Genomic DNA, 16,737 nt, shown 5'->3' on the forward strand with positions numbered 1-16,737 from the left:
CCTCTGATTTACTTCCTTTACTCAATATTTACCCAACCAATCCACACTGTGTGAGAAAACAAATCCTGTAAACAATATTGGAATATGAATGAAGGTGATTTGGTCATAAGTTGAGTACCAATTAGCTACAAGTGAGAAACACACCCACATATTTATAGAGGAGGAATTCAGACTGTAAACTATTTAACGTTTACTCTACCTTGTTATGAGCCATAAAAGCCATGTTTTGAATTATATATTTACTAGTTGTTAAACACATCACGTTGTGTTTACCATCGCCTCGTTGTAAAGAKAGGGATTGTAAGTGTATAGTTTAATTATAACAGTTATCATTTGATCTGCTGGCATCAAATATCATCACTGAGCTGACAGGAATCCTCATGAAGCAGTACAGTGTTGGCTACTGCATCTGAAAACTGTAAACATAATAGTACCCAAATTGTTTACCTTTTCTTATCTGTCGTTGTTGGCTAACCATTTTCCCCTGTTTCTATCTCTCCCTGCAGCGTCCGGGGTGCCGATGCAGGAAACGGCATCCGTGTGTTCATGCCAGACATCGGCATGTTCGTGGCGGGCCTGGTCACGTGGCTACTGTGCCTGAGTCTGGAGGAGAAGCCGCAGGTGAAAGACAAATCACAGCAGCATGACGTCGAATGCGAGTCGGACAGTCAGGTGAGCTCATCATCTCTTTACAGACAAACTTCTGCCCCTGGCGTATCTGGATTTACAGGGGAACCCCACACTCCCAACACCTATACACACCCATACACCCTACCCTCGTAAATGTTGTACTCAGTACAGGCCAGGAACTCACTAAAGAGTAGTGACAAGACTAACAGAGCCCAAAGAAAGGAAATACTTTAAACTTTCATATATAAATACATTATATATACAAAAGTATGTGGACACCCCTTCAAATGAGTGGATTTGGCTATTTCAGCCACATCAGTTAGTCAAATGTATGCCCTGCTAGAGCTGTCAATTGTAAATGCTGTTATTGTGAAGTGGAAATGTCTAGGAGCAACAACGGCTCAGCCCGCAAAGTACTAGGCCACACAAGCAAGAGTGCTGAATCACGTAGCGCGTAGAAATCTGCTGTCCTTGGTTGCAACACTCACTACTGAGTTCCAGACTGCCTTTGGAAGCAATGTCAGAACAAGATCTGTTAGTCGGGAGCTTCATGAAATGGGTTTTCATGGCCGAGCAGCCTAACACAAGCCTAAGATCACCATGCGCAATGCCAAGTGTCGGCTAGAGTGGTGTAAAGCTCGTCGGCATTGGACTCTTCACCATCTGGCAGACAGCCCGAATGCATAGTGCAAACTGTAAAGTTTGGTGGAGGAGGAATAATGGTCTGGGGCTGTTTTTCATGGTTCGGGCTAGGCCCCTTAGTTCCAGTGAAGGGAAATCTTAACACTACAGCTTAAACTGATATTCTAGACGATTCTGTGCTTCCAACTTTGTGGCAACCGTGTGGGCAAGGCCCTTTCCTTTTTCAGCATGACAGTGCCCCCGTGCACAAAGCAAGGTTCATACAGAAATGGTTTGTCCAGATCAGTGTTGAAGAACTTGACTGGCCTGCACAGAGCCCTGACCTTAACCCCATCGAACACCTTTGGGAGGAATTGGAATGCCGACTGCGAGCCAGGCCTAATCACCCAACATCAGTACCCGACCTCTCTAATGCTCTTTTAGCTGAATGGAAGCAAGTCCGCACAGTAATGTTCCAACATCTAGTGGAAAGCCTTCCCAAAAGAGTGGAGGCTGTTAAAGCAGCAAAGGGGGAGACCAACTTCATATTAATTCCATTGATTTTGGAATGAGATATTCGACGAGCAGGTGTCCATATACTTTTGGTCATGTAGTGTAGATGAATAAACCTACTCCAAAATCTCTGCTGTCCTCCATCTGTCCTTTTCTGATAAAAAAATGATTTAATCAGTCCTTACGACTGAATTTATCTGGGCCTAGAGTAGAGAATTCCTGGGCCAGTTTGGTTACCACAACAGTAATGGGCGCTGGGCAAAAAGGTTCAATATCAGGGAATATCTTTATCTATATATTTCCGGGTATATCTGACATTTTATTAGATCTTATTTCATATACGGAGCTACTGTAGGATATTCTTTGTAATGGGACACTTTCTAAGGATATCTAGTGAGTCAATATCCAGACATACCATGTATGATATACAGAGGGAATACAAAAATAATATGTCAATAAAAAATATATAGAGATTTTATATTTGTTAATTTATTGAGCATGTGCTGAAAACTCAGAAATACATCTGAAATCGTCCTTATTTTCAGAATATCAAAAAACATATCAAGATACGGATATGGACCTCAGCCAGAAGATGCATATCTGGACTCAATATAGCTTCCTATCTTGGAATGTGCTGAGAAAACACAGATATGCTATGCATACAGTCAGTATTTGTCAACACGAAGAGAGGAAATAGGATGTCACATATCTCAGGATATTGAATGAGTCCATATCCGGCCATCGGAAATGTCCATGCATGGTATTCGGACTAATCCCATTATCATATACAGTATGTCTTAAAGACTCATCTGGATTCAGAAGTCGTCAGGATATGGTACATGGTCGGTATTCTGTAGAATATCAAAAGTGTGTCATGTCAAGATATCCTCTGGTATCTTTATTTTATTCCCAGTGGGGTGTGATCATAGAAATGGATGTCACACATACGCCCAGGCCGTGAGCAGGCAAACAGGCCTAACCCCCACTCTTACATTATCCCAGGCCAATGGCATGTACAAGATACTCAGCAGGCTGCACATGTATCAGAGAAGGGGTGATTGGGGGGCAAGTGTTTAAATCGTGCAGTATTAGCAATAGTAAATAAGAGTCTGGTAGCAGCAGTTGTGATGTGTGTGTACTGGACCTTCTTCACCACCCGTTGGAGGGCCTTGTGGTTGGGGAAGGAGCAGTTCCCGTACCAGGCCGTGATGCAACTGGTCAGGACGCTCTCGATTCCTTCGTCGATTCCTTCATCCGCCATAGGAAGTAGAGACGCTGTTGCACCCTCTGGACAACAGTGGTGGTGTTGTTGGTCCATGTCAAGTCATCTGTGATGTGGACGATCAGGAACTTCAAACTCGTGACTCTCTCTGCTGCAGTCCTGTTGATGTGGATCGTGGGCGTGTTCCCTCCTCTGCTTCCTGGAGTCAACAATCAACTCCTTTGTTTTGCTGACWTTGAGGTAGAGGTTGTTGCCCTGGCACCACAATGCCAGTTCACCCCCCCCCCCCCCCCCCCCRKRAGGCTGACTCGTCATTGTTGGTGGTCGTCAGCAACCTTGATGATGGGAGTTGGTGTCTTGCAAAGCCACGCAGTTGTGGGTGAACAGGGGGGACAGCAGACGGCTGATGACACACCCCTGTGTTCAGTGTGAGAGTCAGTGTGGAGGAGGGGGTATAGCTATAGGCTATAGCTCCTATGGCTGCTCTGCTCCTATAGTCCACTTGCCGATGAATTAGACCCCACAGTTTAGGGAGTGTAATAAGTGGAACACATTACTGTCTGGATGAACACCAAACAGCCATCATTTGTGTGCGTGTGTGTGTTTGTGCGTGTGTGTTTGTGCACCCGTGTGTGCATGCATGCACCCGTGTGTGCGTGCGTGTGTGTTTGTGCACCCGTGTGTGCATGCGTGCGTCCGTGTGTGCATGCGTGCGTGCGTGTGCATGTGCGAGTGTGTGTGCGTGTGTGATTTTTTTTCCAGGACTGTGATTCCCTCTCTCTTTCCCTCTCTGTCAAATCAAATCAAATTATATTTGTCACATGCGCCGAATACAACAGGTGTKGACCTTACAGTGAAATGCTTACTTACAAGCCCTTAACCAACAATGCTTTAAGAAGTTTTAAGAAAAAAAGAAAAAATAAGTGTTAAGTAAAAAATAGAAAATAGAAAATAAAAGTAACAAATAATTAAACAGCAGCAGTAAAATAACAATAACAAGGCTATATACAGGTGGTACCGGTACAGAGTCAATGTGCGGGGGCAACGGTTAGTCATGGTAATTGAGGTAATATGTACATGTAGGTAGAGTTAAAGTGACTATGCATAGATAATAAACCGAGAGTAGCAGCAGCTTAAAAGAGGTGTCTGGGTAGGCCTTTGATTAGCTGTTCAGGAGTCTTATGGCTGTCTCATCGTTGTCGGTGATCAGGCCTACCACTGTTGTGTCATCGGCAAACTTGATGATGGTGTTGGAGTCATGCCTGGCCGTGCAGTCATGAGTGAACAGGGAGTACAGGAGGGGACTGAGCATGCACCGCTGAGGGGCCCCGTGTTGAGGATCAGCGTGGCGGATGTGTTCTTACCTACCCTTACCACTTGGGGGCGGCCCGTCAGGAAGTCCAGGATCCAGTTGCAGAGGGAGGTGTTTAGTCCCAGGGTCCTTAGCTTAGTGATGAGCTTTGAGAGCACTATGGTGTTGAATGCTGAGCTGTAGTCAATGAACAGCATTCTCACYTAGGTGTTCCTTTTGTKCAGGTGTGAAAGGGCAGTGTTGAGTGCAATAGAGATTGCATCATCTGTGGATCTGTTGGCGCAGTATGCAAATTGGAGTGGGTCTAGGGTTTCTGGGATGATGGTGTTGATATGAGCCATGACCAGCCTTTCACAGCCCTTCATGGCTACAGACGTGAGTGCTACGGGTCGGTAGTCATTTAGGCAGGTTACCTTGGTGTTCTTGGGCACAGGGACTATGGTGGTCTCCTTGAAACATGTTGGTATTACAGACTGGGTCAGGGACTGGTTGAAAATGTCAGTGAAGACACTTGCCAGCATGCTCGGAGTACACATCCTAGTAATCCGTCTGGCCCTGTGGCCTTGTGAATGTTGACCTGTTTKAAGGTCTTACTCACATCGGCTACGGAGAGTGTGACCACGCAGTCGTCCGGAACAGCTGCCCTGATGGTAATTCTGCTATGACCTTGGTGTTATTACCTGGATAGCTCCTAATCCACTGGGTTTGGTCAGCCTCCCTGTACGTTGGAGAGCTTCTCTCCCTCGGGAGCCGCTCTGGAAGCAAATCTGGCAACCGCTTCTCTGCAGACCTGGTAACCCACAGGCTACAACGCGTATGTAGGCTTTGAAGAAATGCCTCAGAGACGAGATAGCCGTTAGTGAGAGCGAACGAGAAACGAGAGGATGGGGATTGGTTAGGGTCAGCTGATAAAATGCGCACCAGCTTTCTTGAAAGGGGTTTAGGTTGGGTCTCTAGACAGGTTGTATAGAGATTTAGTTTGGCAGTCGAACAGGAAATTGTCAGGCTTGGTCATATTACCCAAAGCGATTGTGGATTTGTCTCTGTTCATTATGTTTTGTAGCGGATGACTGGATTTGTTGCAGGGTCATTCCAACTTTAGTTACCGTATAAATGGGTCATTCCAGCTTGGGTTACCGTATAAAAGCACCTGGCACCTACTACCATACTACATTCAAAGGCACTTAAATATTTTGTCTTGCCCATTCACCCTCTAAATGGAACACTTACACAATCCATGTCTCAATTGTCTAAAGGCTTAAAAATCCTTCTTTAACCTGTCTCCCCTTCATCTACACTGATTGAAGTGGATTTAACAAGTGACATCAATAAGGGATCATCGCTTTCACCTGGATTTACCTGGTCAGTCTATGTCATGGTGTTCGTAATGACTTGTACACTCAGTGTTGACTGCGATACAAGATTCTAAATCTAGATGACTATGTGCTTTTATGAATGATAGTCACTAGAACCAAGTTACTGATCAGTCTGAATGAATCCTTCTGCAGGGGATGTTATACCATCCCATTTGATTTGATATACCCAATTATTAATGCAGTAAAAATGTAAAGTGTGTAATCTTCTTGTAACCATTTTAGGGCATTGAGTTCAGTCCTTGTAAATGTTATGGGAACTTGATCACTTGATTCAATTTAAGAGCCTCTCGTTCCAATCAAAATAACGACATGCTTATTCGTTCCCTATTCCCTCTTGCATTACACAACACGTATGACATCAGTTTAAAGCGTTCCTGCTTGGTGAAAGTTGGAAAGCGATATGTAAAAAACATTTGCAGTGCGAAGGAAAAACCGTGAGTTAAAAACTTTATTTGTCAAAACAAAAATGTTGGTCTCCACCGAGCGGTTCTCCACGCTTGTGTGACTCCGTTCCGCTCGTTGGCTTTAACTTGAGTACCGCCTTCCACAATGCCTGGATTGATCCCACTCCCACAGCTCTCAGACCCCTTCGCTTGACCTTCGTTATGTGCCCCGTTCCCTGCAACTCTACAGTGTTTTTCTGCCCACGTGTGCATCCTGTTGGTGGCGCTGTTCATTCAGCCATGTGGCTCAGACCAGCGTTTGCAAAATAACTCTCATTTTTATTTCTCCCCCTCTGTTTCATAGACCCGGTCTAGTTTTCTCCCCCTCTGTTTCATAGACCCGGTCTAGTTTTCTCCCCCTCTGTTTCATAKACCCGGTCTAGTTTTCTCCCCCTCTGTTTCATAYACCCGGTCTAGTTTTCTCCCCCTCTGTTTCATAGACCCGGTCTAGTTTTCTCCCCCTCTGTTTCATAGACCCGGTCTAGTTTTCTCCCCCTCTGTTTCAATCAATCAGACCCACGTTTATTGGTGTATAGGTGGCCTGCTTTGACACCAGCCTGAGTTATGTGGTGGCAGGGTGAATTACAGTCACCACATGTATGGGATGCCTCTGAGACCATGACAGTGACAGATAAGGCTCCAGACTGAATGACAACATTAACAATGAATTAATGTCCACTGCCTAATATATTTTCTCTAAGTGGAGTGTGTGGTTTGTGTTATGTCTGACTGTCTGACTCTGTGACAGAAAAGCATTACCTGCTCGGCTCCCAATGTTGGGCTCCTGTATCCATGGGCACAGCTCTCTCTCTCTCTCTATCTCTTCTCTCTCTTTCTTCTCTCTCGTTGGCTGTCTTAAATTCAATAATTCACTTTGACTGAAGTCTGAGGTCCATTTTCCATGCCTATTAATAATTGGGGGGTATGTGTTCCTCACCACTACTCATTTGGGTTTCGTCTGCGTGTTAATCACTGAGCTGTCAGAACCAATGTTCCCTCTAATTTATTTTGGCAATGAGCAAATTTCAGGTCTGCTTACCGCAAACTTGAGCATTGTGAAAATGTTGTGCAACTTCCAGCACGCGTTTACTGTGAACACTGAGGCTGTAACCGCTTTAAGTTACAGTTATAATAGTGGTCAAGTACGCTTCTGTGGCTACCAGAGTGGCCTACCATGAAAAACAATGGAGAAAATGCATTTCATAAAAATGTTACATGGAAATAGCTGTTCTATCATTCAGCTTACAGTTGCAGCCAATGTGCGGTGTTTGGGGCAAAAAACATGCAGGGCTTTACATGAACCTGTTTATCCACTTGTCCTTCAGACAATGCAAAGAACCACTTTACAAAATAAAATGCATTATTATTCCCATACCATTATTACAGAGAATCAGACAAATGATGCTACCCTCTGCCTATTGGCTACTTAGCTTATTCAAGCCGGTCTCAAAACACAACACCTCCCCTTTAAGACAAAAAAAGCTCTTTAGCTGACTCACTTTTCAAAGATGTCCAYAAATCTATACGTTTTGTGCTCTTGTAGGAAGCAATCACTCCCCTATTGCTGACTACAAATTATCTATAACTAGGCGAATAACTCACTAACTAGCAAAGGATATGAACCATATGTGCACGCATGGCTACATGCAGCTCTCGCTTTAATCTCTAAACAAGCGKATCTACTCATGACCGCTCAAGCTGTAAACACAGTCCAGTTCAAAGTAAATTGCACAGATCCATATATGGCAATGGTCTATTTGCATATGCAGTAGGCCTACTGCAGCTCCTCTTTCACCCCAGCTGCAAAACTAACCCTGATTCAGATGGCCATCCTACCCATACTAGATTACGGAGACGTAATTTACAGATCGGCAGGTAAGGGTGCTCTCGAGCGGCTAGATGTTTTTTATGCTCCAATGCACCGTATTGGACACATTACTGCAATCTATACTCCTCTGAAAAACGGGTCYTCTCTGTATACARGCCGCAAGACCCACTGGTTGATGTTTATTTATAAAACCGTCTTAGGCCTCACCCCCCCCATCTGAGATATCTACTGCAGCCCTCATCCTCCACGTACAACACCCGTTCTGCCAGTCACATTCTGTTAAAGGTCCCCAAAGCACACACATCCCTGGGTCGCTCTTCTTTTCAGTTCGCTGCAGCTTGAACGAGCATTCAAACTGGACAGTTTTATCTCCATCTCTACATTCAAAGACTCAATCATGGACACTCTTACTGACAGCTGTGGCTGCTTCACGTGATGTGTTGTTGTCTCTACCTTCTTGACTTTTGTACTGTTGTCTGTGCCAAATAATGTCTGTACCATGTTTTGTGCTGCTACCATGTTGTGCTGCTGCCATGTTGTGTTGCTACCATGTTGTTGTTATGTTGTGTTGCTACCGTAATGTGTTTTCATGTGTTGCTGCCTTGCTATGTTGTTGTCTAGGTCTCTCTTTATGTAGTATTGTGTTCTCTATGTATGTGGTGATGTGTTGTCTCTCTGTATGTAGTGTTGTCTCTCTTTATGTAGTGTTGTGGTGACTCCCTTTATGTAGTGTTGTCGGTGTGCTTTAATGTAGTGTACTTGGTGTCTCTCTTATGTAGTGTTGTGGTGTCTCTCTTTATGTAGTGTTGTTGGTGTTCCTCGCCTTTATGTAGTGTTGTGGTGACTCCCTGTTCTGTAGTGGGTTTGTGCGTTCCTTTAGTAGTGAGTGGTTCTCTCTTTATGTAGTGTTGTGGGTGTCTTCTTTATGTAGTGTTGTGGTGTCCTTCCTCTTTTATGTAGTGTTGTGGTGTCTTATGTAGTGTCGTGGTGTCTCCTCTTTAATGTATGTTGGGTTGGTGTCTCTCTTTATGTAGTGTTGTGTGTCTTTATGTAGTGTAGTGGTGTCTCTCTTTATGTAGTGTTGTGGTGTCCTCTCTTTATGTAGTGTTGTGGTGTCTCCTGTTATGTAGTGGGTTGTGGTGTCTCTCTTATGTAGTGTTGTGGTGTCTTCTCTTTATTGTGTTGTGGTGTCTCTCTGTATGTAGTGTTGTGTGTTCTCTTTATGTTCGTGTTGTGGTGTCTCTCTTTATTTACATCTTACATTTAGTCATATTTAGCAGACGGCTCTATCCAGAGCGATCTTACAAATTGGGTGCAATTCCACCTATGATATCCAGTGGAACAACCACTTTACAATAGTGCATCTAACTCTTTAAGGGGGAGGGGGGGTTAGGAGGATTACTTTAATCCTATCCTAGGTATTCTTTAAAAGAGGTTGGGGGTTTCAGGTTCCCGGAAGGTGGTGATTGACTCCGCTTTTTTGGAACCCCCCCTGGCTCGTGAGGATAGTTTTGTTCCACCATTGGGGGTCAAGCAGGAACAGTTTGCCTGGGCTGAGCGCGAACTGTACTTCCTCCAGAGGTAGGGAGGCGAGCAGGCCCCCCCCAGAAAAAAAAAAGGTGGATGAACGCAAGTGCCGTCTTGTTTGGGTGTAGGGCCTGATCAGAGGCCTGAAGTAGGAGGTGCCGTTCCCTCACAGCTCCGTAGGCAAGCACCATGGTCTTGTAGCGGACGCGAGCTCAACTGGAAAGCAGTGGAGAGAGCGGAGAGCAGGGTGACGTGAGACGGAACTTGGGAAGGTTGCAACCGCAGACGGGCTGGCGGCGTTCTGGATGAGATTGTAAGGGGTTAATGGCAAGGCAGGGAGCCCAGCCAACAGCGAGTTTGCAGTAATCCCAGCCGGGAGATGACAAAGTGCCTGGATTAGGCACTGCGCGCTCTGTGTGAGGCAGGTGTACTCTGCGAATGTTTTTAGAGGCATGAACCTACAGGAACGGGTCACTCGCCTTGATGTGGAGTTGAGAACGACAGGTTGTTGGTCCAGGATCAGCCAAGGTTTTAGACTTCTGGAGGAGACACAATGGAGTGTCAACCGTGATGGGCGAGAAGTAATGGAAACGGGCAGTCCTTCCTTCTGGGAGGAAGACGCAGCTACCGTCTGCCAGGTTCAGCTTGAGGTGGTGATCCGTCATCCCCAACTGATTATGTCTGCAGACATGCAGAGATGGCGATCGCACCTGGTTATCAGAGGGGGGAAAGGAGAAGATTAATTGTGTGTCGTCTGCATAGCAATGATAGGAGAGGCCATGTGAGGATAGACAGAGCAAGTGACTTGGTGTATAGCGAGAATAGGAGAGGGCCTAGAACAGACCTGGGGACACCATGGTGAGGAGCACGTTGGTGCGGAGACAGATAATCTCGCCACGCCACCTGGTAGGAGGCGACCTGTCAGGTAGGACGCAATCCAAGCGTGGGCCGCGCCGGAGATGCCCAGCTCGGAGAGGGTGAGAGGAGGATCTGATGGGTTTAACAGTATCAAAAGGCAGCCGGTAGGTTCCTAGCAGGATGAGAGGCAGAGGAGAGAGAGTTAGCTTTAAGCATGCGGAGCGCCTCCGTGACACAGAGAAGAGCAAAGCTCAGTTGAATGACTAGCTCTCGAAAACATGACTGATTGGGATAAGAAGGTCATTTGAGAGAGATAGCAGGAGAGCTGCCAAGGGACGCCGTTCAAGAGTTTTGGAGAGAAAAAGAAGAAGGATACTGGGTCTTGTAGTTGTTGAATCGGAGGGATCGAGTGTAGGTTTTTTTCAGAAGAGGGTGCAACTCCTCGCTCTTCTTGAAGACGGAAGGGACGTACCAGCGGTCAAGGATGAGTTGATGAGCGAGGTGAGGTAGGAGAAGGTCTCCGGAAAATGGTCTGGAGAAGAAGAGGAGGGGATAAGGGTCCAGCGCGGCAGGTTGTTTGGGCGGCCGGCCGTTCACAAGACGCCGAGATTTTTCATCTGGAAGAGAGAGGGGCGCAAGAGGTTCAACAGCACAGGTAGGGCAAGTGTGAGCAGAACGACCAGCGGTGTCGTTTGACTTAGCAAACAGGATCGGATGTCGTCGAACTTCTTTGTCAAAATGGTTGACGAAGTCATACGCAGAGAGGGAGGAGGGGGAGGAGGGGGAGGAGGATTCAGGAGGAGGACGACGGTGGAAGAGCTTCCTAGTGGTTAGATGGCAGACTGCTTGGAATTTAGGAGTGGTAGAAAGTGGCTTTAGCAGCAGAGACAGAAGAGGAGAACTGTAGAGAGGAGGCGAGTGAAGAGGATGCCAGTCGCAGGGAGGCGGAGTTTTTCCTCCATTTCCGCTCGGCTTGCCCGGAGCCCTGTTCTGTGAGCTTGCAGTGAGTGCGTCGAGCCAACGGAGCAGGAGGGGAGGCACGCGAGCCGGCCTGGAGGATAGGGGACATAGAGAGTCAAAGGATGCAGAAAGGGAGAGAGAGGGTTGAAGGTAGGCAAGAAATCAAGGAGATAGGTTGGAGAAAGGTTTGAGCAGAGGGAAGAGATGATAGGATGGAAGAGGGAGAGAGTAGCGGGGAAGAGAGAGCGAAGGTTGGGACGGCGCGATACCATCCGAGTAGGGCAGTGTGGGAAGTGTTAGATGAGAGCGGAGAGGGAAAAGGATACAGGTAGTGGGTCGGAGACTTGGAGGGGAATTGCAGTGAGATTAGTGGATAACAGCATCTAGTACAAATGAGTCACGCGTATTTGCCTGCCTTGTGAGTAGCGGGGGGGAAGGTGAGAGGGTGAAGGTTCAAAAGAGGAAGAGAGTGCGAAAGAAGGAGCAGAGAGGAATGAGTCAAAGTAGACGTGGGGAGGTTAAAGTCACCCAGACTGTGAGAGTGGGCCATCCTCAGGAAAGGAACTTATTCAGGGGCGTCAAGCTCATTGATGAAACTTCCAAGGAACCTGGAGGGCGATAAATGATAAGGAGTGTTAAGCTTGAAGGGCTGGTACTGTGACAGCATGGAATTCAAAGGAGGCGATAGACAGATGGGTAGGGAGAAAGAGCGAATTCCACTTGGGAGAGATGAGGATCAGTGCCACCGCCCCGCTGACCAGAAGCTCTCGGGGTGTGCGAGAAATCACGTGCGGCAGACGAGGCGAGAGCAGTAGGCGTACAGTGCTTGTCAGTGGTAAATCCATGTTTCCGCAGTGCCAAGAAGTGAGGACTGGAGGGACGCCATAGGCTGAGATGCACTCTGCCTTGTTGGCCGGATCGGCAGTTCAGAGGCTGCCGGAGACCTGGAACTCCACGTGGTCGTGCGGCGCTGGAACCACCAGGTAAGAATGGCAGCGGCCACGCGGTGTGAAGCGTTTTTGTATGGTCTGGTGCAGAGAGGAGCAGAAGAGGGAATAGACAGACACATAGTTGACAAGGCTACAGAAGAGCGCTCCGCTACTGCAAAGGCGATAGAATGCACAAGTGAACTAACGTCTCGAATGTCAGGAAGTAAGCTTACGGTTGCACAAATAAAAATAAAATCTTATTGACTAAAATGATATAGTACTGCTGGCGGTGAACGTAGGCTGGCTAGCAAGTGGCTGCGTTGTTGACTTGTTTGAACGTGTAGTGGCTCGGTAACCTCTATGCTAGGTACCTCGACAAATTTCTCACAACTACACAATTATCTTGGATACAAGGACAGCAAAGACAACATGTAGCTAGCTAACACTATGCTAATCAAGTCGGTTCCGCTTGTATATGTAGTTTGTAATGTGAGTTTCTACAGTGTGCTTATTCGTTAGAAGTTGGCTAGCTAGCAGTGTTAGCTAGCAGTGTTGACTAGGTAGGGAGACGGCAGCGCAGCGGCGCGGACGAAAATAGCTGGCTAGTTAACCGAAAATTACTCTAACCACCTCTAAGCTACACAATTATCTTAGATACAAAGATAGCAAAGACCACTATGTCGCCAGCTAACACTAACACTAATCAAGTCGTTCCGTTGTAATGTAATCGTTTCTCCAGTGCTGCTATGCTGGCTATGCTGCTATTTCGGATGGCTAGCTGGCTAGCTAGCAGTGTTGACTACGTTACGTTCGAAAAATAGCTGGGCTAGTTTAATCCGAATAATTACTCTAACCAACTCTATAGCTACCAATATCTTAGATAACAAAGATAGCATAAGACAACTATATAGCCAGCTAACACTACCACTAATCAAGTCGTTCCGTGTAATGTAATGTTTCTTCCAGTTGCTGCCTATGCCTGCATGCTGCTATTCGGTGGCTAGCTGGCTAGCTAGCAGTGTTTCTGACTACGTTTAGTTACGTTCGGACGAAAATAGGCTGGCTAGCGAACCCTCACATAACTACACATTACTCTTGATACAAAGACGGCTAGTAATGCTAGCTTAAGATCAACAATCAAACCGTTGTTGTAAGAAAATGAAAATGGTAAAACTAACCTGTGGAGCGAAGCGGACATTGGGCGACTTGCCAACGCTCCCAAACGGAAGTTAACCGTGTGTTTATGTAGTGTTTTGTGGTGTCTCTCTTTTATGGAGTGTTTGTGGTGTCTTTATAGTAGTGTTGTGGTGGTCTCTCTCTATGTAGTGTTGTGGTGTCTCTCTTTATGTAGTGTTGTGTGTCTCTCTTTAGTAAGTGTTGTGGTGTCCTTTTAGTCGTGTTGTGGTGTCTCTCTCTATGTAAGTGTGTGGTGACTCCTTTATGTAGGTTTGTGGTGTTTAATGTAGTGTTGTGGTGTCTCTCTCTATGTAAGTGTTGTGGTGTCTCTCTTGTATGTAGTGTTGTGGTGTCTCTCTTTATGTAGTGTTGGTGGTGTCTCTCTTTATGTAGTTGTTGTGGTGTCTCTATGTACTGTAGTGTTGTGGTGTCTTTGTATGTGGTGTTGTGTTGTCTCTCTGTTTGTAGTGTTGTGGTGTCTCTCTTTAATGGGGTGGTTGTGGTGTCCTCTATGGTTAGTGGTGTCTCTCTTTTATGTAGTGTTGTGGTTGTCTCTCTCTAATTAGTGTAGTGTTGTCTCTCTTTATGTAGTGTTTATGGTGTTTCCTCCTTTTCGTGATGTGTGTTTTGGTCCTATATATATATATATATTTTTTTTTAATCCCAGCTACCGTCCCTGCAGGAGTCCTTTTTGCTAGGGGTAAGGCCGCATTTTAAAGAAGAATTTGTTCTTACCTGCTTACGGAGTTAAATAACGGTTAAATAAAGAAAATGTTTACTTTTTTTTTTTTAACTGTAATGCCACATCGGTCTGTGTAAGTACGGGCTGGGTAGAGTACGGGCTGGGTAAGAGTACGGGCCTGGGTAGAGTACGGGCTGGGGTAGAGTACCGGGCTGGGTAGAGTACGGGTGGGTAGAGTAACGGGCTGCGTTAGAGTCGGGCTGGGTTAGAGTACGGGCTGGGCTAGCTACGGGCTGGGTAGAGTAACGGGCTGGGTAGAGTACGGGCTGGGTAGAGTACGTGCTGGCGTAGCGTCCGGGTGGGTAGAGGTACGGGCTGGGTAGAGTACACGGCTGGGTAGAGTACGGGCTGGGTGAGTACCGGTGCTGGGTAGAGTACTGCTGGTAGAGTACGGGCTGGGTAGAGTAACGGGGCTGGGTAGAGTCGGGCTGGGTAGAAGTACGGGCTTGTGTAGAGTACGGCTGGGTAGGAGTACGGGCGGGTTAGAGTACGGGGCTGGGGTAGAGTTATCGGGCTGGGTAAGAGTACGGGCTGTGTAGAGTAGCGGCTGGTAGAGTACGGGCTGGGGTAGAGTTCGGCCGGGTAGACGTAACGGGCTGGTAGAGTACGGGCTTGGTTAGAGTAGCGGGCTGTGTAGAGTACGGCTGGTAGAGTACGGGCTGGGTTAGAGTAGGGCTGGTAGTACTGTCAATGCAAGAATCCTACTCCGATGCTTTCTGCCTTCAACAAAATCTCTTGCTTAGTTCGTTTTTTGTTTCTCTATTTTTGCATTGAAATTGGATAATATTGGTGTTTTGATTCGATCCACATTTGCCACATTTAAACGGGAAATGTTGACACGTGTTAACGAGGGAAAAACACTAGAACAGAGGTCACAACCTTTTCTGAGTCAAGATCACTGTTCTGAGTCAAGATCATTTCTGAGTCAATGAAATTATTTCTGCGTCAAGATCACTTTCTGAGTCCAGATCACTTTCTGAGTCAAGAACTTTCTGAGTCAAGATCACTTTCTGAAGTAAAGATCAGTTTGAGTAAAGATCACTTTCTGAGTAATAGAATCACTTTCTGAGTCAAGATTCTTTCTGAGTCAAGATCACTTTCTGAGTAAAGATACCTTTTCTGAGTCAAGACACTTTCTGGAGTCAAGATTACTTTCTGAGTCAAGATCACTTTCTGAGTCAAGATCACTTTCTGAGTAAAAGATCACTCTGAGTAAAAGATCTTTTCTGAGTCAAGATTACTTCATGAGTCAAGATGCCATGCAGAGATAAACCACTCAGAATTACTCCGATGAAACAGAAAAGTGAAATGTTCCTCCGATATTAAAACAGAACCCAAGCCGCTAATAATAACACAAGCTAACAGAGACAACTTTCCTACTAATTAATTTCTGCTGCAATGCTTGTTGTAGCGCTGATGGAAATAGGCAGAACGCACATTTTATGGCGTATAAAAGTGTTGGGTAACAAAGTATTGAAATGCTGAGTAAGAACTTAAACAGCAGCTCTTTGCTGTATTCGTTGACAGTCTCTCTCTAGTCATGGTGCGGCAGTCCAGGGAGCCTGCGGCAGTCCCAGGGAGCGTGCGGCAGTCCAGGGAGCCGTGGGCAGTCCCAGGGAGCCGTGCGGCAGTCCAGGGAGCAGTGCGGCAAGTCCCAGGGAGCTGTGGGCCGTCTCAGGGAGCCCGTGCGGCAAGTCCAGGGAGCCGTGCGGCAGTCCAGGGAGTCGTGCGGCAGTCCCAGGGAGCCGTGCGGCAGTCTCAGGGTAGCCGTGGCGGCAGTCCAGCGGAGCCCGTGCGTGACAGTCCCAGGGTGCCGTGCGGCAGTCCCAGGGAGCCGTGCGGACATCCCAGGGCCGCTGTGCGGCAGTTCAGGGAGCTGTGCGGCAGTCCCAGGGAGCCTTGCGGCAGCCCAGGGAGCCGTGCGCAGTCCCAGGGAGCCGTGCGGCAGTCCCAGGGAGGCCGTGCGGCAGTCCCGGGCTACTTCAACGCCTGCGCGCAGCTTCGAGGGAGCATTGGTCAGAATTCCAACTAGCCAATGTGTCGGGCAAGTAACCGAAAGCGTCGCCTGGTTCGAATCCCTTAGGCCGACTAGGTGAAAAATCTGGTGTCGTTGTGCACTTGAGCAATGCAATTAATTGCCTAATTGCTCCTGTAGAGTCGGCACTGACTAGGAGTGCTGCTAATTGACTAAAATGTAAAACATGTAAACGGACTCGAGCACGCTCTAGAACCGCAAGAAACGATCTTAATGTACACCTGAACAAATCCTCACCCGTCAACATTAATCTTAAACTCAGCATTTGTGTGCCGCGGGATGCCTGTTTTGCTCCATTAACAATGCATTTGCATCCAGCGCCGGAGAGACTCTGGTCATCATTCAGTGGTTTTTCTGTGGTAGCGGCAGTGGCTAGAGTTACCAGTCTCTCCTCTCTCCTCTATCCTCCGCTCTCTCTCTCCTCTCCTCTCTCCTCTCTCTCTCTCCTCTCTCTATCTCTCTCTCCTCCTCCCCCTCGCTCTCCTCTCCTCTCTCCTTCTCTCCTCCGCTCTCTATCTCTCCTCTTCTCCTCCTCCACTCTCTCTCCTCTCTCTCTCGTCCTCTC

The 16,737-nt window shown here is 47.0% G+C and overlaps 1 protein-coding gene across 1 annotated transcript in view; it reads left to right on the forward strand.

Moving 5' to 3' along the window:
- The window catches only part of LOC111973502 (piezo-type mechanosensitive ion channel component 2-like), a 221,509-nt gene that overhangs the window by 96,909 nt on the left and 107,863 nt on the right, over positions 1-16,737 (forward strand). Inside the window, 1 exon segment of the mRNA XM_070446791.1 lies at positions 507-672. Coding sequence (XP_070302892.1) covers positions 507-672 — 166 coding nt within the window.

This window comes from Salvelinus sp. IW2-2015, linkage group LG14 (genome assembly GCF_002910315.2).
Source record: "Salvelinus sp. IW2-2015 linkage group LG14, ASM291031v2, whole genome shotgun sequence".
NCBI classification, from domain to species: Eukaryota; Metazoa; Chordata; class Actinopteri; order Salmoniformes; family Salmonidae; genus Salvelinus; species Salvelinus sp. IW2-2015.